The sequence below is a fragment of the Syngnathus scovelli genome, chromosome 1, assembly GCF_024217435.2.
Source record: "Syngnathus scovelli strain Florida chromosome 1, RoL_Ssco_1.2, whole genome shotgun sequence".
In the NCBI taxonomy this organism is placed as follows: Eukaryota; Metazoa; Chordata; class Actinopteri; order Syngnathiformes; family Syngnathidae; genus Syngnathus; species Syngnathus scovelli.
The window spans coordinates 21801891-21827550 of NC_090847.1; the positions used below are offsets into that span (position 1 = coordinate 21801891).

General features: G+C 40.8%; 1 protein-coding gene across 1 annotated transcript in view; it reads left to right on the forward strand.

The window, feature by feature from the left end:
- fat4 (FAT atypical cadherin 4) overlaps positions 1-25660 on the forward strand; it is a 79408-nt gene that overhangs the window by 12831 nt on the left and 40917 nt on the right. Inside the window, exon 2 of the mRNA XM_049750061.2 lies at positions 25124-25255. Within this exon, the coding sequence (XP_049606018.1) occupies positions 25124-25255 (132 nt within the window). The remainder of the gene's footprint in view (positions 1-25123; positions 25256-25660) is intronic.

The window sequence follows — 25660 nt, forward strand, 5'->3', positions numbered from 1 at the left end:
CCTCGTGGACTTTGTGGAAATGAGGGCTTTCGAAATCTTTAGGGACGGTTGGAGCAGAGGGAGGAGACCCCCCTTTTGCCGAGACTCTATTTAGCAGAGATTACATCGTCAGCGGGTTGGCGGCTGTAAAATTTGCCGCAGAGGACTCAAAAGGGTCCTTTTCAAACCTCGCCATTGTGTGACAGGGATTATTCTTTGGGTTGTTATCCCATTACGTTGGAATAGTGGCGATTTTCTGCCGAGGAACTGTGTGCCAGAATGATTTGCAAAGGCTAGTTTGCTAGCATACCTTCACTTGGCGCGCCTTTTGTCAAAGAACGCAGGAGTTGATTTGTCAAAAGATACGACTGTATCAACTTCCTTTTCAGCACCAGTGCACCAGCAACAATGCGCTCGTTTTTCAAGAAAATATATGTACAAAAAATATATACATAGTATATGAAATATATCCTCCCAAAAAAGATGAATATTTAATTTTTCATGGTAGTATATGTATGAGAAAAAATTGGCATAAAAACATTTTCACAAAATATTTTTAACAACTATCAAGAAAAAGTCGCACATACTTCTAGTACAATTAGTACATCTCGTACATACATCTGACATTTTCGCCCAAAATGAATAAACGGAAATCAGCACTTTTTCTATTCTGGTTCGTCTAATCTGCAGCCAGGCTTGAAAGAATGACTCTATTACGAGACGTTTCCACAAGAACTCAGCCCAATGCAAGATTCTTGGAATATTTATGGTATTAATTTCTTCCCCGACGTCTCGCGCCTTTCTCGTTGTGCAACGTTAGACATCAACAAGGCTTTTCAAAGTAATGCTCTTAACTACTCATGTAGTTTTTTTTCCTTCTCTGTGCATTTTGCCCAAACACTAAGACCTTGTGTCTTTCACTTCTGATTAGTGACACTTTAATAAAGTCGTTTAAAGTTCAGTCGAGTGAATTTTCTACCTTTTCGAGTGTTTCTATGGACACGGGGGAAACGACCCGCATTCAGTCCAGCGCGCCATCTTTTAAATGCAAATGCTTTAAAAGTAACTGTGTGATTTCGTCTATGGGGGGTGGGGGGTGTCTGCCGACTTGGCGTGGAGACAGTGTTTTCCTTTTTAAATATAAAAGGCGAGCGCGGCTGTTTTTCTTTTCTTGCTGTCTTGATCTGACAGCAATTGACTGAGGCAGTCCTCTAGGCGTGACAAAAGCTTGGCAAAATCTTTACATTGCCTTTCCCTTTCCCGGACTTTTTCTTTCGATGGGCCAAGATGGACAAAGCCTGTCTTCTCTTCCACTTGATTGGGTCAGAAGGCGGGAGTTTAATGTTTAGTCCCAGCATTCCCAGCGTCAGCCCTCACGCTCCCGCCTCTTCGTGCCGTTCAGTAAAGGCCGGAAAAGCTATGTCGAATCGACCACAATCGGTTCATTAGAGATGGAATTTTAGACCGGGATATGGCGAAATGAGTTCTCCATTACCTTCGTTCCTGTAGCTGACTTCACGTTGGGCTTTTCTTGACAGCAAACTGAAAGACTGCAACCAAGCAGTACAAATCATTTCAATCAATTCCGCACAATCGACATAATTCGTAATGCTCGGTTACCTGATTATTATGCCACATTATTTGGCATTTAAAAAAAAAAAGTCCTTAGTGATCTCATTAATTTTCATTTATAGGCAGAACTTTACTAATTCATACAAATCTATGAAGAAGAATGTGAGAGACAAGCCAGAAGAGTAGTTGGCAGTAAGTCACATAAAAGTCCCAATTAAGTCTTGAATCTCAACCTACAAGTTTGAGCCTCGGGTCTGCTAAATTTCAAATAAGTCAGTCAAGACATTACTTGGTTTGCACGTCAAACTGTAAGTCAAGTTTCCAGCATAAAATATATTTGCAAGTTAGACAATTTGCACTCAGTACCTCTACTTTTTGCTGTAGTAGAGCATTACCAATCAGATCATTTTTAATGGTCTGAAACCAATTTTTTTTGTCTTAAATTTAACAGCTTAGTTAATGTTGAATCCGTTATTAGTAAGCTCAGCAATGAAGTTAACGTAGCTTGCCTATCCTTGCCGGAATTGTAATTGAAATGAACATGTCTTATATCTATTTGAAGATGTGACAAAATAACATTTCGAGTTTTAGCTGTCACCCTCTTTCCATGTTCATTGATTTGATGTTCCTGGGAAGGCTGATTGGGCTATTCAGGGTCTTGATAGGTGTTGTATTGACAGGAGGGGAAGAAGGGTCGGCTTGGGGGTGTGCACGCCGCCTTCATTGTGCCCTTCAGTGGAAAAACAAGAGCGCTCCTGGGAGACAAAGACGTGAAAAGGAACAGTAGCCCCTGTGTCCAACCCCCCACCTCCCACCCCGGCCACTGACTGCTGCTGCTGGGAGGCTTGCGTCCTCCATTGGGGTCTCAAGTGCAGTTCCCACCCTCTTTCAACCCCCCCCCCCCCCCCCTTTCCAACAATTCTCTTGCTGCTTTTTCATTCTGTCAAGTGGCAGCAGAGGTGTTGCCGTTTCGTTCTCTGACCCTTCAAACAACAACCCCCCACGTCTCTGGGTCCCATCACCTCTGAGTGTGGCGCTTGTGTTTGTGCTCTTCATTTGGACATGAGTGCTCTTCACTTGTGTGTCAACATAAAGAGACTCACTAGTGACTACTAGTGGCTTTCGACCGTCCTGCCGCCATCAACTTGACATGATGTCAGTTGGTTGATAGCTACAGTACACTCTTGCTCGCTACAGGGTCGAGATTCTGGATTCTAATCCAACGACTGTATGGAAATTTCTATCTACTGGCTTTCGAAATCCCTCGTGTCAGTGAAGACTAGAATGTCAGTGCAGATGCTTGTTTGTGTATATGTGCTTTGTGATTGACTGAGGACCAGTCTCTCACCCAAAGGCAGCCATTATAGGTTCCAGCAACACCGGGATCCTAATTAGGATAATTGCCGTTGGAAATGGATGGATGGAAAAAGTCATCTGGTGGGAAAGATAAAATCCACCGTGCATGTATCCAATGAACTGAAAACTAGAGTAGTCATGATTTAGTTATCTGTTCTTTCCGACATGTCTCTCTTAAAAGGTTATCAAGCCTCTCTTATCGAGGCGCTTTCTTTGATCCTCGTTCGGTTTGCCTCTTGATAAGTATTGTACGTGGGCTGCATGTGGGGAGACTTTTAGTATGTTTAAAGGGCTGTTTTTGGTCGTATGCCACAAATAGTGACTTATACATTGATACAGATTGCCAAAAATACATCAAAACCATGATTCAGCACCCTGAAAAGCAAAAGTGCAGAACAGGCAGTCAGTCAAGCAAAGAATCTCAGGATAAAATCAATCTATGGTCTTGAGGACAGATTAAGGAGAAAATGAAATGATTTAGTTACAAAATGCAGGCCTTTCAGAGGGGGTTGAACAATGTAGGTTTTACCCAAGCCAGCCAACATTTTTTTTCTCAGATAGTCACGCAAGTAGATGTCATGGCCCAATTCATAGCCTGATGTTTGATTCCTTTCGAAGCCAAAGAAAACTAGACTTTTGCCATAATCTTGTACCATAAACCAAAACAGCAGCACCTACTGAGGCAAGTAAACAGTCTTCCAGACAAATTAGTCTTTCTTACTTTTTTTTCCAAACTCATCCTTAAGATGGGGAGGGAGGGGGGTGTTCAAGCCTTGTCGGTTTTACGACCAGCAAGAAGAATTACAACATCAGGGGCTGCACTTTAACCTACACCGACTTGCCGTCTAACCTTCTGAGAGCACTTTTTTGACCTTTAACCTTCGAGTTCTTTGCTCTAACCCAGGAAATTGCTGCCTCCACTAGGGTCTTCTCGGCGTTTGCCTGAGAGTCTCATAATGAGAACACAATGAGAGTCAAATGCTCTTAAATCAAGGTTGTGAATCCCTTTAAATGAATTTTTGGTTTTCAAGGCACTGGACCATTTCGACTGTCTTCAAAGAGGTTCGGTTAGTGTCTCAATTGCCGCTCGCATTCTTTCTCTTGGTGACCTCAGTAAGTTGGCTTACTTTGCAGAGGGACTCCATCCTCATCCTGCAAGAACCCCCCCCCCCTCAACCCGCCTCTCAGTCTAATGCTGCCTTCTTTTGAAGTGTGGATTTTCCGGAGAAGAAGTGCTCATTCGCCCCTCCCCGGCAACCCACACCAAAATCTTCTCATTGATGTATCAAGGCCCTTCGCTTTCGTACTGAGGGGGGGATGCAGACCCTCAATTTTGGGGCGTGAGCTCTTTATCGTAATATACTGTATCAGGGAGTGCTTCCCTCCTGGTATGTGGGGATTGAAAGGCATGGTCATGTGCTGAACTGATTAAGAAGTTGGTGGTGACCCGAGGTTAAACCCCACCAGAGAGAGAGCGAGAAAGCAAGAGCAAGGGAAGTTGGGTAGAAATACAAAAAAAGTGGTAAAATGGGTCACACAAACGTTTCAGAATATATCCTTGAAAAGTTCCCCAGAAAGCCAGTCCAAGGATAAAGCTCAGCCGCTTCTGCCAAGGAAAGCGGACGTCCTGAGAAAGTCAAGATAACCCCATTAAAGGGAACCTCCTCTCAATTGTCACCTGGGCTGACTGGAGTAAAGACACTTAACTTTTTTATCAAGTTCCATTCATCACGCATGACCTCACGCTTGTCTTCGGACCCGCCTTGTGAGCTAAAGCACTTTTTTTTGTAGGCGGTTGATGAAAAATGTGTTACTTCATTTTGTTTAGTAGATTTACTGTATTTCCTTAAATAGTGGTTGCCCGCCAAATAAACACCTACATTTTCCCATCAGGGGAAAAGAAAGGGCAGTAATAGAATTTGTTCTGCACAGTGACATTACAAAAATGCTAGGCCAATTTGTACTCTGTTGCTAACCAAAACAGCAGCACTTATCAATGCATGTAAAACATGTGGAGTCAGTAGACTGAGAATTTTGAGCCTCCTGATCTATGTTAGGTGTATAGACACAATTATTGGTGACATTTAGCCTTCCCGTAGACTCTTGATAATCAGTGCCTTGGAAGTAGTCTCTTAAAGAGCCTTTGTGAGTCTTGAGATGTCGTAACAAGGAAGCAGAGGTGGCGGTGCCTTGTGACCTTATCGAACCCAAACGGCAGGTCGGCACACATGAGATGTCTCAATGCTATCTTTCTTTGGATGCTCTGTCACTCAGCACTTCCTGAAATAAAAGCGTGCAAAATTCAGCTAAGTTGAATTAATGAGCAAATTCTTACCCCTGGGCACTTTCCCCCATTGTTTGCTGAAGGGAGTGTTTCCACTGGAGCCCTTTTGGCCTGGCTCGGGGCTTGCCAAGATTTCTTAGGCCCAGCCAGGTAATTCCCAGGCTTTTCCTCTTGTTTGGCTAAGAGCGAAAAAATCGAGCCCACCCATTCTACCCATCAGCCCATTTTAAAGTCATTAGGTCGTTGTAAAATAATAATAGAGGCGGTTGCATGCAATAGGTAAGGGAAAGTTCGCATTGTGGATCGATATGTTGGTGTACACTGTGCGTGTCTTTCAGCTGTAATGGTAGACACATGACACCGCGACGGTGGACTTCAAACTTCCACAGGTTTCAAGCCTTATCTCAGATTCGATGAGGTCTTCCTGTTTGGGTCTTGTGATCAACGAGACGGTACATTAAGAATATTTCAGTCTGACTTCGGACAGTTTCTGACATTTGTTTTGGAGCCTGACAACAGAAATAAGATGAAAACAGTATGGGGCATAACAGTACCCCAAAAAACGCGGTTTGATACATGTTTTTAAAATTATAGTATGATAAGGTAGTGTTTTGTGTTGAGTCACAGCCCACCACCATCAATCGTCACATTTGGGCATAATGCCGTTTCAAAGGTTTCACTAGTCAGGATGTCTGTCCGCTAGTCAGAGGCTGAGCTGTACTGTGTTTGTCTGCGGGTTCAACACATATCTTATGTACCTCAAATAATAGGTTCCATGTGGGAACTCTGTATGCCTCCATACCATCTCCTTCTAATAAATCTGAATACATGTGCCATTACAGCCCTACTTCATATGGATTCTATATCAGTGTGTGTGAGTGTGAGAGCTTTGTCCTTTGTGGGACTTAGTTGGGATCTTCTGTAAAGCCTAGTGTGACATTGAGTCCAGGCCTTTTTAGGATTTCTCCAGGGCCTAATAGGCAACTGTGATAATTCTGAGGGTTGAGGCTATCCCGGTGGTCTCCCCCATTGGTGTCTTGAAATATCTATATTGGTAATTAACACTCAAATTATCTTCCCTTCAATCAACAACAAGACACTGTTGCTCCTAATAGGCTGTTAAAAGATAGGTGCATTCACTAAAGTTGTGGTTACTAACTGACCTTAAAAGCCATACACACTCAAAGTCACAGTTACCGCAGTAAAATATTACAATGGAAAATATTTAATAGCTCAAACGCAACCTGCCATGTATGGGAGTCATTATTTTAAAGCAAAAGTCATTTCTATTTAAGGCAGTTCTTTTGTTCCGACAAGTGAATTTTTTTTTCGATGTTACCTGCTGTCAGTTTCAACTGTGTCTCCAGTCTTCCTCAGATGCACAAGAACTGCCTTATTTTGTTTTCATAAAGTGTAGTATGTGAAGGTTATGTTTAATTGTCTCTAGGATTGTGTAAAGGGATTTGGAAAATTACTTTCTCTTGAAAAAAACAAACAGACAATACTCTTAAATATTCTTATCTCAACAAAGTAGATGGTTTTGTAAAGATTAAAATGAGTTTTTCTTGATTTTTTTTAGTATCATTTCTCACAAAAAGGCAACATTGCATTAGGTCTACATATGGAATTTAAGTTTAATTGGCATTAGTTCTGTGAGAAGAAAAATCCAATATAAGGAGTCCCTGGGCTCAAAATTTTGAGAACCCCTGCACTGAAGCAGATCAGCAAGTAGAGATAATGTCACTTGTCAATATAAGACTGAGTGTTTATTTTCCATTTGTGCAAGATAATAAACTTGCAGCTGGAGTTTGAGGTTTGCAGCTGGTTGAAGTTTTCAGATACAGCAATATACATTTCAACACCTCCGGACACGCTGAGTGATGTGTGAGGCCTCAGGAATTTGGTGTGGGATTCCGTGTAGCCTCTGCTCGGACGGGGCATTAATGCCATTTTAATTTGGACTAATTCACCGTGAGGTTAACGCAGCTTTGCTTGCGCAATCATAGCAAAGCATCGCACTTGCACGCGTCTCGGAGCTCTCGCTCATCTGTCAATTTACGTCCTTATTAGGCTCCCACTGCGGGCTCCTTTGCAAGTCTGGCTTATCGAACAAAATGCATATTTGTACAACATTTTCTGCAGGACCATAGTTGGATACTGGTGAATCTGTGTTTTTTGTAACGCCTTCTAACAGGATGACGACACCCATTAAAATGTAACCTAATGTATTTATTATTCATAATTGAACCCAGAATTTTATTTAAAAAATCAAATTTCTACTTAGGGTTTGCATATTAAAGAGGAATTCATCAATTACAATTTTCTACATTTTGTAGGCTCAGGACAGAACATATCAAATTTAAACAACCACAATATTAAAATTATTTTTTACTTCAAGGATCTTACATTCACAATTAAATAAATATAAATGATCACTGTACTGAAACGATAGTGCAAGTAATAACCAAATTATTATGTTCATTTGAAATATTGAGAAATAATAAGAAAATTGAAATGATAAAGCACCTGAAAGGCATTACATAATTAAAATAAAATGACTCAAATTAATTCATTTAGAATTGAAGAAAAAAACGATAAAAATTAAATTTATTTGTAACATTACATTATTGAAATATACGCATATTTTTATATCAGTGGAAGCAATGTTTAAATGTTAATGAATAAATCATAATTGAAATAATAATAATAATAATAATGTAAGCAATCAAAATGAATAAATAAAATGCTATTTAAAAATATTTTTTCTTTAATATACCTAATCCATTTGAAGTTTACAATACTTTATGCCTGCAAATAAATTTCTAAATCAAAATATATCAGGGGTCCGTAAACTAATTCCAATGATGTTCCCAACTTCTTCCAGCAGCTAACATATTTTGGCAACTTCAAAAAAAAAAAAGTCAATGTGCATACTGATGCATGTGATGAGCGCCCCTCCTTCCCTTCCTTTTCTGTTCATCCCCAATAGAAAACAGGCGGCAATGATGGGGAATGTGTATGGTGGGCAGCAACCAGGGCCGACAAATAAAGGCCGATCCCGTGAATGGCGAGGTTCTGCTTCCCGTGGCTCTGTTTGCAGCGCCGACCCCGGAGGCCGCAGCCCCTCCGCCCGGGGGGTTGTCAGTTACTGATGGCGCTGTTGTTTGCAGCGTGAAGGCTGGGGGGATGCGGGCGGACCGAACTGAAGAAGGTCCACCGCAACTTGTTAAAAAGCGTGAATTAATGAAGTGGCCGAGCTGGGAACTTCCTAAAAAAAAAAGACGGCTACTTCCTTTGCATCTCTAAGGCCTCTCCCAAACTTCTTTTTATTCTTTTGCCATACCCCCTCCTGCCCTCCTCACTACTCTTCAATCCCGCCGGTTGCCCAGATCCTAAAAAAGTCCTTTAATCCTTGGGATTTCGGCATAGTAGGGAACAGGGACTGATAAACCGCCAGAATAGGGAGAGAAACAAAGTGCGATATGTAAATGGGAGCAGTAATCACGAAAAATGGAGATAAATGTGTATCGGAATGTTTGTGTTCCCCTTCCAAAGTACGATATGGGGTCCGTTTTTAAAGACACAGGCCAAAATCTAAGAATAAAATTAAACAAAAGCTCAACATAACTTGAGTCATTTGCTTTTCAATATTTGCCTGCCAAAGCAATAAAGGTTTTGCTTGGTGTCTAGGAACTTTGTTGAAGTGAGTTGCGGAGTTTCATGTAGTCATTGTATTATAATACGTTAAAGGACTTTTGAACACAAACGGTGAAGCAACAAATATAGACAAACAAAACAATACTCTGCGTCTCTGTAATATACTGCCCCCTATTGTGCGTGATAGTTTGAGAGACAAGTGTGTATTTGCAAAAAAATATTCTCACCTATTTGTTAAAAATTCAACTGTATATTTTTGTGCCGTTTCAAAATGGCACCAAAGTCCAGGTTCATAGCAGAATGGTAATCGGTATCAAGGAAGTAGATATGCTATATATGTGTGAATTTGAGAGCCCTTAGCTTAACATAATACATATTGTTCTGGTTTTAGTGTGTTAATAAAGAAAATGATGCAGATATTAAAGCATCCTTTTTTTTTTCTTTGAAAAAATGCCACCCACGTCTCATGTTTCATTGTATGTCCTCGTCTTTAAATATTTTTTTTCATTTTGTTTGAGTCGGCAAAACTGCTTGAGCAGCACGACGTCGTCCCCCCACGGTGCGGCAGGCTCCATTTTTACTGCCTCTCTATATTTATGAAAGCCTCTCAGATTTAGCGGCCGGCTTATTAGTTTTACGTTACTTACGACGTCTTGTCTCTCTGCGCGCCGCTGATTTAGAGACGCGGGTGGAAGACGCGCTAACACTTTTATAGAACCGTAAAGCGGCGCAGTGATGCTGATGGATGGCGGTGGGAGCGCCTTACGTCTGGCGTTGCACGCTGGGGGTCAAACCCGGACACTCCATCAGCCAGCAAGTTTATCCTCCCTCGGGTGAACTTTAAAAAATGTGCGCTTGCTTTTTTTTTTTTTAACAAGTGTGTAGTCTCTTAAAACAGGTTTTCGCAAACATTTTGAGACCCCTTACAGTGTAAAGATGTTTCCAAGGACCCCCTGATAATCCTAATGCTGATTAAACATAACTACCACGTGTACCCAGAAATGCCATGAAAAAGTTGCTCACTCTGAAGGAAGAAAGTGATTTAGTGATGTTAATGAACGTATATAATGTTAGAGAAGTGCTGCAGTTTGAGAACCATTCTCTTAAAGGCCGCATTGGACCCATACTTGTTGATTTAATGCTCGTACATACAGACCCCCGCCCCTGCTTGTGAGAAGATTCTCATAGGATCCAAGCATGCTGACACTCCAGCTTTCATTTCGGGGCAAGTACGTCAATTTTATGGAGACGGATTGGCCTTTAGGCCAAGGGGCCTCACCTAGACCTGGCTCGTCTCAAAGCCTTGCGTCGCCTCCTTCCCCACACCCGCCGTCAATCTCTCAGTCGCGGCCGCTTTGCAGATAACGCTGACTTGGCTTATGTGGTAAAAGTCCCTCATGCTTATACTTTGCTTTTAATCGGTTATGAAAAGTACAAGAGTTGAGATTGGAAGGACTAAAGTGAATACATATACTGACAATTCGGCCAAATGTGAGCATTTTTCACCACTTCTGATTAAAGTTAGCAATGGCCCCGTTATTGACCGTCTCTGGATAATATTTAACTTGGACGAAGACTATCGAAGATCGTTGGTGTCTAAAGAGTCACCCTAATTCAAACCTGAACCCTCTCTGTAATACTAAGCCAACCAACCTACCCAAAACCTTGCTCTGATCATAACAGACCTTAGCCTATGCATTATCCTCAACATGCATACCGATAATCGGACATAATTTCAGTCCGATTCCTTCGTTCAGCAAGAATTTTTTGATTGATAGGTAAAAAATTAACCTGTTGGATTATTCAATACCCTTTTGTGTGGTGTGTGTTCTGTTTGGAAAATCTTTTTTTGTATGCCGTTTGTGTCCCTTTATGGCTGCCCTAGGTCCCCATAAACATGAGTGGCTGGGCGCTGTTTGTGTTTATATTTTATTAGGTTTCATTCATGTAATTCCTCTATGGGAGCTTTGAGAACAAATTCTCCCTATTGGTACAGATGAAGCCTTGACCAGAAAATCTTTCATCAGCTTTATGCTTTCTATGCCAGTGGACCATAATTCATATTTCTTCAATATAAAATGGACGCTCGCTTGGAATAACATTCACAATAAAATGCTCTCTCCAGAATGTGTCCTTCCTAAATTTCCATGAGAGATTTTTCCATATGGAGCTCCCCTTGGGCGGAGCACTTCTTCTTTTTGGAGAGGGCGCAGGATGACACTCTCCAACAAATTGAGTATGAAAAAAAAAAAATCTGCTTTTCTTCAAGTGGAAAGTGGATGTGCACAGTATGTTGTCATCCATGGCCTATTAACATTTCCATGCCAATTATGTCCCTTTTACTACCAGACAGATGAACAAAAGCTGCTTGAAAAATGACGATCAAATTTGCAATATAGCTAGAGGGTATTACAAATAAGAAATTAATCGGCATCACAAAATGGATTGTTTTCCACTTTTGAGGTTCCATTGCAAAGTCAAATGAAATCACTTTGTCATCATCTACATTACGTGGCTGCTTTTAAATTGGTGCAGCCAAACATAAAAAAAATAAATAAAAAATGTCTCCATCAGTTAGTGAGGACCAAAGGAGTTGCCACGCAAAATGTTCCATAGGAACATGGAAACTTCTCTATCGTCTTAAGATCAGAGCTTTTCTTGTGTTTTCCACTCAGAGTGGGATCGCGTTTTCTGCTCTTCTGCAGGAAAGTGGACTCGATACGACCCTGTGATAGTATCGACTTGGTGCTATGGCGTCTGCAGCTTCCGCTAAACCCTCGCCAAAATTACCCCTGTGCTATTTAACTGTCGTTTGTTCCTGTAGCGCCACGGTACATTCGAGTGTTTCCATCCAAAACAAACTCTGAGATATGATACAATCATATCACAAAATATCTACGCAATATAGGAACAAAAATTAAAACCCAAAATATGTAAGGGACCAGTGGAGAAAATATCAGACTTTGAATTCAGATGTGGGCTTCACAACACCCTATCTTTACAAAGTGATATCGATATGTGGTATCGGCACATTGGACCAATCCTTCACGCTGTAGAAGTAAACCTTTTAATATCACCTCAGCTTCCTCAGAATAAAAAAACAGGGTGGGCGAAGACTGACCCAATGCAGTCAAAGCCCTGTAAAATGACCATTTCCAAGAATCGAGTCTATTATCTGGAACAAAGACGTGGGAATCTACAGGTAGGGAAACACTACTAAAGCGTCTTGCTTAGAGTTGCGGGGGGTGGAGGAAGCGACAAAGCTAGCGCCCCTTTATGAAATTAAGCAATTAGGTCTGCCAGGCTTGTGAGATAGAGACAAGAAAGAACCTTCTCTTTTTTTTTCCCCCTCTCCTGTTTTCCATACAGACGCACACTGCCCGCGCTCCCGAAGCCCAGCATGGATTAATCACGGCGTCTGGCCGAATGAATGGCCGCTTCACATGGCCGAGGCCTGTTAGTCACTATTAACTAGTTTGACAATAAAACTCACGCCGCACAGTCTACTCGCTCCCCCTCGGCCTGCCCTTGCCACTTTGTCCTCCGGCTATTCTTGTTCATTGTTTAAGCATATTTGTCGATTTCCCCCGGTTTGAGTTTGGGCGCGAAATACGACCGTAGGTAACCGAACTGTTCGTAATACGAAGAGCGATGCAGTAGAAATAAGATCTGTTTTTTCTAATGTCAATGTGTTTTTTGTCTTTCTGTTTGTTTCATCCATTTGAGCTGCGGAAGTAGTGAATGAGCATAAGCAGAAGAAAAGTTCGAAGGCCATTAGAGCCCAATTGCACACTTGTTGTTTTTGGAGCTGCTTGAGTCAAACGATTTTGCGGGTAAACTCAATCTGTTACAGGCACAAGAAACAAAGAGAAAACAACAATGCGTGTTCGTGCAGAGTTGGCGTTTGAGCGCATTTTGTACCGCCTAGTTCCAATTGAAGTTTCACGTCCAGCAAATAGTTTCTAGATGGCCAGAGAATATTTGTCTATGTGGCAACAACACAAAGAAATGATTTCAAATGATAAAGCTTGATTTTAATGTTCAGTGCGTCGTCTCTTTTCCCAAAAAGGTGCAGCCGAAATAAAGTAGTCCAAGTCTTGGACGGCCTTTAAAGCACTTAAACACGAGAATTTGTACTTTTTTTTAAATTATAATCAAAGTAATTTTCACCTCATTTTGTCGTAAATCAAGAAATAAGATTCATCTAACAATAAAACAAACAGAACTAGAAAAGTCTAGGCCTTTTGTTTTCAATCATGTATTTGGAAATAAAATGACAAAACTTGGTAAACGTACTTTTTTTAGATCCTTGCTGAAATTGGCCTGTTTTAAGCGGGCAGTCCATCTAATGCAAATGAGACACAAATTCCAACGTTTTGCAAGAGTCTAGCGGTAAATTTTGTCTGAAGGTTTTAATTGTCCAAACGTATTGCACTTCCGCGTTTAATAAATCTCTGCTCAGTGTTTCAGTCTCAGCTGGCCTTTGTCGTTGGCCTGTCTCACTGTTTATTCTTACTGCAGATCGCTTTCATACGGTGCCATCTCGGAGGCTCCTCACTTACACACGTCATGTGTTTTCTCTTTCTCTTCCAAGTGCTTTCCGCTATAAGCCGCTTCACGTCCTTTGAGCGAATCTTGTTTGGAAATGGCGAAATTTAAAATCTTTGTTGGCCCCCGCTGGCTCCTGACATCATGCTACGCTGATGAGCGAGGGGCTTAATTTGTCAAGTAAAAACAGTCTTTTGAAAGAAAAAAATAACAAGCCAGATGTCTTTTTCTCAAGAAAAGCAGTTCATTTCATCACATCTATTTTCCTGGCGCTGCTACGACAAACTTTATTTTTTTTCCAAAGATTTCTTGACATATTGCGTTTTCTTAAAAGTTGCTTCTCCGGCTAAGCTAACAAGGCTTGCTCGCGATTACAGTTGTTTAAGTCGATTGCTGTTTTGAATGACTTAACATTTGCCAACAAAGGCAGCTGTAGGCAGCTTTAGGCATTTCGTGTGAAATCTGTGTGCATTAGCTTCTTGGCTAGCATTCTTAGCTAAGTAGAGCATAAAGCATTGGGACACTGGACACCTCTCGAAGAGAATAGAGCTGCCAGTGTTGTGAAATGTCAGCTAGCCCATAAATCCCATCAATACACGCTCATAAAAGCCGATGGATGCAGTCACTCACTTCTAAATTCGGACACGTTACAGTTTTAATTAGTGTCAGTGGAGGTTTAATTGTGTCGCTCATACGTTTAACAACACTGCATGTATTGAGCAAATATCGTTAAAATAGGATCAGTTATATGCTTTATGTCAACTGGAACTTCTGGTTCAAGATTGGTTCAACAGTGGAGGTTATTGTTTGTGCATGGGAGGCGAGTTTCTAGCCATCCAGACAAAACTCTTTGGACGACTCTTTTTGCAGCATCGAGGCAAGTGTTAGCTTGTAGATTCTATTGTCCATAGAATTAACTGCTGAGCCAGTTTGAATAAAAAAAATCCCATCACATTAACGCTTCCTTTGCTATTTTCGCTGGTGTAAAAATCAACATTTCACCACTCCATATGTTCCCCTTCTCACTGACAGCATCTCTTCATTAACTTCCAGTATTTGTCAGCTGTAGCAACAATTCTCAAGAGCGTCCGAATGGTTTCCCCAGCTGTTGATGCATTAATTGCGGGAGGCCTTTCTCATTGGGGCATTGGATGCTCATAGATTATACGTTGGAAAGAAACACATCAACCTCATTTTGTGATAAATGGCCTCTTTTTCCAAACACAGCTGTATTAGTAAAAATGTGTGCTCCTCACATAAGTGCAACTATTCCATTTCAGGATAACAAAATGACTACAGTCTGAGAAACGAGACTTTTGCTAAGTTGCTATTTAAGTTGACATGCACAAACAGGCCTCAAGAATGCACGCTTGTACTTTGCAGTCCCCTCCTCATATACTTTATACTTAGCGGTCTTCTGTGGTATGCGCTAATAGTGAGAGGAATTTGCCACAGCTTTTGATGCCATTTGTTTGCGAGACTAATCCGCATCAAAAAGCGCCTCGCGTTGGAACCCTCGCAAACCCGTGCGTGATTTATGAGCTGAACTACAATAAACCCCAAGTTATTCATGTGTAAATGCTCTAAGTGAGAGGGGGTTCGATAATTTAGCGCCATAGCTAATAAATACATAACATCCTACATGTTTTTGTGGTATTGCATAAAATAGCTTGTATTTCTTTTTGGGGGGCTTAAACTGCATTTTGTACACTTCATTCGCATTCAGGTAGAGTGAGACACCAAAAAAAAAAAAAAAAAAAAAAAAAAAAAGTCCCGCTGCTGCATTGATGTCATGAACGTAAATGACAAAATCTTTTTCTCAGGCAGGATTGTCACCACGGAAACCTATGTACAGATTGTGAATAGGATGGCGTTTTTGGCAGCTTGCTAATCATTACCTTTCTTGTTAAAATTCCCCCCATGGATCAGAGCCGCCGTTTCCCACACAAACAAACAGACACGTGATTATCACAAAAATTAGGGGGAAAATAGTCTTCACAAGGCCTGAGGCGGTGCGTTTGACGACCCCATTCTGCGTCTGTCTGATCTTAATCTGGATTAGTTGGGTTTTTTTCTTCTCTGGATTAACAACTCAAGATTCAATTAAATATCACGCAGAGCAATTGGTTCGAATTGCATGAGTGTTCAAAAAAAAATAGAAAATACATTGTACAACTTTGATGTTCTGGTTGTGGGAACTCAGACCTTGGGAGCCATTTGAGTTGATTTCTTTCAATCAAACTTTTTGAAAACGACTCAGGAAAAATATATTGTACAATAAAAACAAATTACTCTAACTTGGTCAACAAACACATTCGAGCAACTGTCGTAGAAATGAAAATAGTGCTGTTAAGCAGATATCAATTTCAACATATTGTTTTCTCATTTTGACCAGGAATGATTTCAAATCAAATTAATTCAGCCATCAGATGTTACCAAGTATGAACAGAAAAATTGTGACTATGAGAATTTTAATGGAGACTCTTGCTATTAGAGTTGACTTCTTTCAATGTCAAATTGCAAACTGAGTTCATCTCGACCATTTGACCTTTTGCCACCTGTTGCAACACAATTAGCAGACTCGGAACTTCAAAATCAAATCACCTTGAATCTTTTAATATATGACTGCCAGATTGTGAAGCACTTTTATGCAGGCTCTTTCATTTTCAGCTTTGCTATTGAACTTTGACCATTTTAATATCAATGAGCCATCTTCCACAATACGACTTCTGATTTCCTCTTATTAAAAATTACTGAGCCCATTCAGCATCACAAAGAGACTCATAAGGACTCTTTCATTTTCAGTTCAGCTCATGTTGTAGCATTTACAATGTACTGCAAATTAGCGCATACATACTATTTATTGACAAATTATAAAATGAGGTATTGCCTTCAACCATTAAAAAACTATTTTTGTCTGTCAGCCATTGCCAAGTAAATAGTTATAATTTGACTAAAAGCAAACCAGACACATCATAAACTCTTTTTCAAAGGTCCTAAAGCATTTGTGGGTGAAATTTTCTCACCCATTGAGGAGGCCAATTAATTGTCAAAGGCCCCATGGAGGCTTCCGTGCCTCCCTTCCTTTCTTCTTTCGTTCTTTCTTTGCCTCGGTCTCCACGCTCATCCATAACACCTTAAAGCTTTCCTCCTGCCAGTGTTTGGAGGGTCAGCTCGTCAGGTCAAAAGTTTCGCATTGTGGGACGCACAAGGGTAGAAAGGCCGGTTTAACACAAGTGCGTTTGTTCAATGACCTCTGCTGGGGCTTTGACAAATATTTTATGGATCAGGGGAGTGAAATGAATGGGCAGGGGTTAAAGGCTACCACTGTAGGGATGGTGGTGTTGCTAACGTTTGACGGAAAACCAATAGGAGTTCTACAAAATTACTGTTTAGAGGGAAAACAATGAAAAGAGCAAATCCGAGTCATTCCGCTTTGAACACAAATAGAAAAATTGAATATTAGCAAAACATGTCAATTCCCTGCAGCCCTTACAAAACAAAAATTTCATTGGCGTACACACAAAACAAGGTGACTTCACATATAAAGACAAAAAAATTAGTATTAGTTACAAAATTAGTACAAAAAAGTATTGAAACTTATTTTCCACACATACCAATATTTGTCACTATTTGTGCTTTAATAAATGGTTAATTAAATGTTTTAGGAAGGCTTTCCTGTCACTCATTTACAGCCAAACTGAATGCTTGGGTAGAGCGAAATAATACTGTACGTGTCAGTCTATTAACATGGTATCAGCATCACAGTATCGGATCATATTTTTTAGTATGTGTACAGATATTGCAAAGTACTTAAAAACGGTCACATTGTGTGCTAAAAGCATAAACGTGACTGGTCGGTTATCTTTCAAGTGTAAGAGCAAGGCCTCATTGTGTAGCGTTCCTGCTCCTGCTTCCTGTTTGAACAGGAAATTCATCGCATTGAGGAAGTAATCAGTCCTCCCGTGACCTTCTCAAGAGCACCAGCACTCATTCTTTTTGGCTGCTTTTTAACGTGAACCCTTTGTGAAATAAAAACGTTTACTGAACTTTCTCCCCGTTTTGCCTACATGTTTTAAATTCGATTGCCACTAGCACACCAAAGCTGTCTGCAGGTGCTTTATTTCAGTAGTTTGTGGTGAGACTGGGAGCTTAAGTGTTTTTCACAGGGGTGCCTCAGTGTTATTTATTGAAGAGGTGTTCGCCATTTGTTTTCCCTGTCGGATTGAAGGTCAAATTCTTAATGTCAATGTTCAAAAATGATACTGCACATGCATATTTTTTTGCGTGTAGATCATGTAAATGCAAATCGATCCATTATACCAATATTTATCACCAAAGATTTTGAAAATAAATAATGCTCATCAAATGTGAATTTGGGGAAAATTGTGCTCTGCAAAATTAGAACATTGCTACTCAAGTTAAATCATTCATGCTTGATTATTTCAATTCTAAGATTTTTTGAGACCTTCACTCTTAAGGTTTTTTAAAAAAAACTCTTTAAAAACAGTTTCCAATCCCATTAAAAAAATACTTATGTTAACAGTCCTTAATTGTGCTAAAAAAATTGACCATCCATTATTTTTTTCAATTTTTTGTTTTATCCACAAACTGTTGGGGATTAAATCATTCAAAATTTGACCCAACTACAAACATTTTCCAATGGAGTGGACTTTTACTTAACTATTTCTTCTTGATTTGGAGGACATGATACCAAGCCTGACAGATGATGTCTGAGTCAGGAATCCTAATCGATTCATTTCAGTAGCCACTGTCACGGCTCTGCTGTAAATCTCCAAGAGGCTGCCCCGAATTATGTGGAACCCCAAAGGAATGTAAAAGCAAGTTAGCGCTTGCTCCATTTTGGACCCTTAAAACGCAAACTAGGAATGAACAGAGGAAGATAATGAAATGTGTAGGCGACAGGGGGAGCCCATTGAGTTTTTTTTTTTTTTTAATCTGCTAATGAAGTCTCGGAGGCCTGTGATTATGTCTTCAGCCACGATGCTCCTTCCCATGCGCCCTGGAAGGGCATACAAATGGCTTGTTAATTAAGATGGATGGTCCTTCCAAAAAGGTCCATCTTCATGATAATGCCCCACATTGAACATGCAAAGCCTTGTAAGGCGTCCTTGTAGCGTTGACGGAAATGCGTACAAAAGGATGCATGAGATTGAAGGGGGGGGGGGGGGGGGGGGGGGGGGGGGGGGCATGAATGCGCAATGACTGATTCGTGCGCAACTTCTGATTGATTTGAGAACAAAAACAGGCAGAAATTCAATGGAAAGACATTTGACAGAAGGTGCCTTTTTTCCATCACATTGAAATTTAACATTTCCTAGTCTTTTCGTTCACTGACTTTATTTCAGGTTTTTTTCCCCCACTCCTTTCATACTGCCCAAGGTCATTTTTCACTGGGGTGAGTGGCACATTCTGACATTACCATTTGTCAGTAGGTACAATGCCAAAAAAGACAAAAAGGGCAAAAATGAGGTACTGGGATGATAAGAAATACTAAATCAACAAATTGGAAATCAATGTAAGACAAAAAACTGGCAAACAAAACCATGCGACAACTGGAAAAGGTGACAGCAACACGGCACAATGTCGCGACAAAGAACTGACAGGAAAGCGGGGAACTAAATACAAACTGATGAGACAAACACCAACACCAAGGGGCGGGGGCTGACGAGGTGAATAGGTGGGAACAATACCTTGACAAGACAGACGTTTAGCGAAGGAACACAAACCAAATTCTAAATGAAAACCAAAGAACTAAGACCATGCCAGTTCCTGTCAATAGCAAAATGTGCAAATAGTTTAGCGGAAGATGGCTATTACTTGACTCATTCCAAATTTATATTGTTTCCAGAATATTGATCTTTTTCTGACCCCCCCCGCGAAATCAATGACATAGTCCACTCACCGTTTCATCAGACTACCCGTCTAATCGCTAAACTTTTCCAAGGCTTTATCCTCCCCTTTTAGTTGAGTAATGTTGAGAATACATAAATGCAACAGGCAGAACAATGTCCATTATTAGGTAGCATTATTTTTTTAAAATATACTTTTTGTGTTTCATTTCTATGGTATGCCGTACGGATTTTGCTTCTGTAAAATGTAACACGACTCAACAAATATTGTGAAACAATGGTTTGTCAGATTGTAGTTTTGTATCTTAAAATCCCAAACAAACGTAAATATTTTGCTTAATAGTCTGAAAGTCAGTCTTTTAAGAGAAGACAAAACCTTTTGAGACATTTTTACTCCCTGTTTTGTGGGCTGTAACTGGAAGTAGTTGCGTAAGAAGAGCAGCAATATCACCCTCTAAAAAATACCTGACTTCAGGCAACAAATTCAGAAGAAAACACTTAAGAGCTTTCTCTCACATCTCCAGAGCATTCTCAAGCGCAAATTGGCTAATTATTTTTGTATTTTTTACCTTTCATCTCACAGGATGAAGAGTATGCTTATTTTTACGTCTCTCCAACCTTGTAATGCAAAGATACAGAATGTGGCACATTTTGGTGAGTTCGGTGATACTTTTGAATTGTGGTCGAGGAGTTCAAAATCGTCTCTAGCTTCCATTAGAGCCACTCCATCTTTGGGTTAATTACACTTTACATCTCACCCACAAAGGTAATTGAGAAGGGCCTATGTGGGTGTTCATTGCAGGAGATCTCAGATCAAGAAAAAAATAGAAAAAATTAAGAGTTGCGGAACGTCATGTATGGCAAGCCTTGCAACTCGGTTCCAACTATTTTGTGATCGTCAAATATTAAAAATCGTTGCAGCTTTAACCCAAAATTGTCAAAGACCTGTTTTGTTTTGGCTGTTTGTCCTTGAGACGTTTTTGTGCATCCAGCTATCATAGACATGGTTTGGTGTTGATTAGTGAAATTGCCAATTCCCTTTATTGAAGTTCGAATTACTTGTCTGGTCTCCGTTTGACATCCCCACCCCTTCTTCCTCCTTCTCGTTGGTTACATAAGGCCAAGGTGCTTGGTGATCCAGTGCAGAATCTGCTGTTATGTTTGTCGTTCTTCTGTTTTTTCTGCTGAAAAGTTCAGGGGGGACTTGAGGGAAATGCAATCTTCTATCCTGACTTTTTGAGACTTGAGGTTTGGCCAGCGTCCATCTTTTAGTCAGTGTGTGCGTCCCCATTTCCGGTGTGCCCCCCCCCCCCCCCCCCCCCCCCCCTCCACAAACCTCGCCAGAGCTTATGCACTTCAGCCCGAAGCCCTGATGGCTGTGGTTGCAAGATGAATTACACCGCAGGCTTTTGTTTGACAGAGCGAGCCGGTTTGCGATTAAATGCGCCAAAGACGCTTTACGGAAGAGATCCCTTTGACCTGTCTTGGATAATTTGTCAAGATGGCACTCGTATTTGCTTCTTGCTGGAGCCAATGATGAATCAGATATAAATGCAGACTTCAACCGCTTCAATTCTATTGCGCAGCGTGGCACTCTGCGGGTTCTTTGCCATACGGCGTTTGGATTTAGGAACGCAGACAGGAGGCTTGGGCTTCGTCGACGCGGCCGCTCGTATATTTCCAAAAGTGAAGAGCATGACATATTGTATCAGACAGCAGGGACTTTTTGAGGAAGGAATAGTTCCAACTTAAATTCGTTTTTTAAGCCATGTATTGGTGAAGAACTTGTGGGAATCAGTTTTTACAGTCTTTGCTGATGATGTCTGGGCGCGGCTCTTAAACGGTTGATGGCTTGCAGTCAGTAGAAAGAATTAGATGTAGCTGGAATATGATATGCGATACGTCTTCTTGGATCCTTTTTTTTAGATGACAAAATCGATTTGATTCTCAAGCTAATCTGCATTGCTTGGAAATGGAGCAGAAAGACAACTTGGTCTTGCTTCAAAGGAAAGAATTTTGCTTTCTGGTGGTTTGAGTTTTGCTAGTTTAGTAACATAAAATCGACTTGTTTATAAATAGTTGGGTCCCTGGGGTGCCATCAAGTATCATTCTATGTGTTAGAAAGTGAGACGTTCTGAATTCTTTAACCAAATTTACATTGTACTAACTCCTCACAGAGCTTCCGTTCATTTTCTTTTACACTGTCAAACACCGTTGTGTGAAAGCATATTACTGAGCAGATCTCCAGAGTTGCAACATAAGATTTGGCCTGGTTCTTGATGACCTCAGTAGAAAAAGTACTTGTCCTCAGTGGACATTAACATTAAAATTGTGACGGAATGGGGGGCTGACAGGGTCGGAAGTTGTGAGTGATGAAATAAGACAACAGGATGTGCGGGATTCCCAGAAGCAGGTGGAGGAGAAGATTTAAGCAATCCCAGCTTCCTGCTTGATGATGAAGTGTTGTATTTGGAGTTGAATCTATATTTGAAAAATGAGGCTGCTGCAGTACAAATTACTTTTTTACAAAGTCAGCCTTTTAGTGTTAAGAGGCCAAGTGCAAAAAGAACTTCCCTCTAGTCTTGACCTAGACTTGTCAACAGCTTCTTAAAAGAACTTGGATCCTCCTGAAATCATCTCTGCTTTATCAAAGTACGGTTTTCCCCCATCAAGATTTTCTCTGAAAGATGTGGATTTGGAATTTCCAAACTCGTCACGTGGAGATACGTGCCGGAATCACAAGCTCCACCCATTATTGAAAGCCATCAGTTTAATATGTGGATATTCTCAAGTAATATTATAGCTCCTGCTTAGCCAATAGGGAACGTATCCACATTTTGAAGAGGCCTCTTTCAATGTGAGGATCATATGAAAGCCTCCACCGTTTTGTAGCTCTGAGTAGGAAAATGACTCCAAGTGACATTATTATATATATTTTTTTACCACAAGCTAGAGCCAAGATTCCCAAAATGTTCCTCTCGCGTGGCAGTGGTAAGACGGAACATCAATTTTGGTATATTCCGTGTTCTGTCGTTTTAAGCTTGGCGGAATGTCGACTGTCAGCATTGGAAACTCCCAACACATTGACAATCAAAAACTTTGATTTATTGAGGTAGAAGAGGTCAAAACTCACCAAAAATACATTATTATTCCAATGTTTTTATTTCGATTTTCTGGAACAATTGATAACAAATTGCCACCTTGATCTAACGGGTTTGGGGAAAAATACACGTCACATAAAACATCAGAGATTTTAATTAGTGAAAACTAACCGTATGACCAATGACGTTAAGTTACAGAAATGAGATACACTTATTGAATTGACGCTTCACAGTGGTAAACCTTTTTCACAGTTATAAAAAAAAGTGTGATGAATGAAGTACATCTTAGCGTTCATACTTGCATTCACCATTATGTTTTTATTTACTTATCATTCCTGCTTGCCTACTTTATCACATTTAAGGAAATACATAATAACACATAATGGAGAGTGTAAAGGGACTACTTGACCGGTGAATCATTCATACTACCGCATCAATAATACAACTCTGGAGGTGGCATGCAATTTGAAACAGGGGTTGCGTGAAACATAATCATTTAGTGTCTAAACTCACGTATTTTACCTACTCTACGTAAGCTGCTCTCCAATCTAATATATAACCCCTACCTCTTGACTTAACTTTCTCTCTGAATCAACAAATGTTCTCCCTAAAGCACTTTGAAATATTCCCATCTTGCAAACCGCAAAAAAAAAAAAAAACTTAAGACTTAATTATTTCCCAAAAGCGAGCTTCTAACCTAATTAGGTTAGTCCTCTTGAGTGTGCCTTGCATTATTTACACATCAAGGAGATACACACACACACACACAAACACACACACGCACACACACGGATAAATATTCATTGTTTGTTGACTTAGCCACGTCCCCTCGGCTCGAGTCAAGTTGTGAGTTGCTGTCATTAGGGCACGTTTGCCCAACTTTTGAGCCAAGAGGCCTCTCATTCTGCTGCAATTATCACGACACTAAAATGTGGTCAGGAGCTTTGGCGGGATATACGGTGGGCTGGTTGCTAGTCAATTGCAGCGCACTTATAGACAAACACACTCACATTCATACAAATGGACAATTTAGCCTGCAGTGAACATAACGTGCATGTTTAGGGAATATGGGAGGAAAACGCCATGCAACCAAAAAGAGCACATGTAACCTGGTGATCCTGAAAGGGGGATCCTTCCATCTGTGGTCCCTTCTCAAGGTTTCTCATTTTCCCCTGCCAGGTTTTTTTTTGAGTTTTTCCTTGCCCTTTTGGGAGCTTAAGATCAGGGGATGCTTTGAGAATAATTGTCAATTTTGGCTATGTGAAGCCCTTTGAGACTGTTTGTGATTTAGGGCTATACAAATAAACTTGACTTGACTTGACTTGACTTGTAACCTCAAAGATTTGAAAACACAATTGTACAAGCGTGAAGCAGGTCGACCAACCACTAGTGCAGCGTGATGCCTAAAATGAAGAACGTGTTACTTAAAATAAATAAATAAATAAAATCATTGTGTCGTCAGTTTTCCCAAAAAGGAACATTGTGGAATCGTCCCTCTATTGTTGTTGCATGCGTGTGTCGTAGAACGCAGAATGAATTCCTGGCACTAGCCGGGTATGTAGAAACACGTCCTTGAGATTCATTGTGTGTTCACCGCATTCTGCAGGAAACTCTTCATAAAACCCAAACCCATTGTTGACATTCGATGACCTCTCTATTCCCCCATTTCCTATTTGTATTCCCACTCACACATTTATTTTTGTGGGAAGTAATGAAAGACTGTTTCATAATTATTATTATACTCCATATTCATCGAGGCATAAAACGTAGGAACGCCAAGCAAAAATGTCGGTTATGGTTCAAAAGCGTGTTGACCGACTTTGAAATGTGTATTGAGGTTAGCGTACAAGGCGACAAGGGGGGGGGGGGGGGGGGGGGGTCTCCGTTTGAATTGTGGAAATGTAATACGGCCACAAACAGACAGGGAACATTTGAAACCGCACACGTCTCATTTGCACTGTCTCTGAGGAGTTTTAGACATTTGCTAAGCTTGCGTAACAATTCGTCATTGCAAAACTGGTCCTTGCAAAACTATCGGCTGTACTTAAAAGCAAACGATATGCGAATTAATAAACAACAGAGGAGAATACACCGTTGTTAGTCATGGCAGCACACAATACTCAGTAGTCATCGTACGTGATGAAATGTCCAAAGGGGTATTTAATTATATTATTGGGGAATGCAATGGTGGGTTTACCGAGCGTGGCCTAGCATAAAATGGGGCGTATGTTACTGTGTATTGCATCATTTCCATAAACAATGAGCAAACCGTGCATTAAATGACGATTAGCGTAACAAGTCTCCGCACATGGCCCGAAGTTTATGCAGCCAGGGGGGTTCTGCGGTCGCCCGTGATGTGTTTATTTTGCTTTCTCAGACGCTCAAGTGAAGCAGTTCTTTACTTTGGTAATAGTGTAATGCATGTTGTTTTCTATGCAGCCCTAACAGGGGGGGTGTGAGGTTGAGCTGGAACCCGCATTGTGGTTCCCTAAACACTGCTTTGAGACAAGCCGACTGGGGTATTGTATCAGGAATAGTACATGCTGTAATATTGCTTTCTGAAACAGAGCGTCACTATTCATGTGGTATCAGCGGTTGATTTTCTGAACCCGGAGGAAACATAGCAATGTTTGCAAATGATCCACAGCTTCATTTTCAGTAACCGCAGCGTGCTATTCGTTTACTCATATCTACTTTAGGTCCATTTTGGCTTGGCTCGAACTGAAACTTTGGTGGTCTTTTCTCTCCCGCAGGTGGAGATCACGCTGCAGGACGTCAACGACAACCCGCCTGTTTTCCCCAACGACATCCTGGACGTAAGCATCGAGGAGAATGTGGGGGACGGCTTCAGGATAATGCAGCTAACAGCCACGGATGCAGACGAGGTAACGGCTCCCCAAGTTTCTGTTAGGCCTCCCAGTGCTTTTGCACCTGTTTTGCAATGCCCCTAGACGAGCTACCGCGGGAACCATTTGGATTCGGAATTGGCTCTGAATTTCAAATATTTGTTTTTGCACTGTTGAAACACCATCATACCATTATAAAGTTTACTTTTTAATTATTTGTATTTGAAAAGCTATAAATCTGGAGTGTGTTTCGACACATCCAATGTGAAACTAAACAACCATTGCCATCTCCGACTAGATGCCTCTTTGCAGGATAGAATTCTGCTCTGATTATCGTCTATGATATAGGGCGATCAGGAAAACAACATTTCCTTGAAACAACCATGATTTTCTTTCAAGGAATGTTGGTAGTATGAGTACAAGTCTTTAAAAAACAAGAAATGT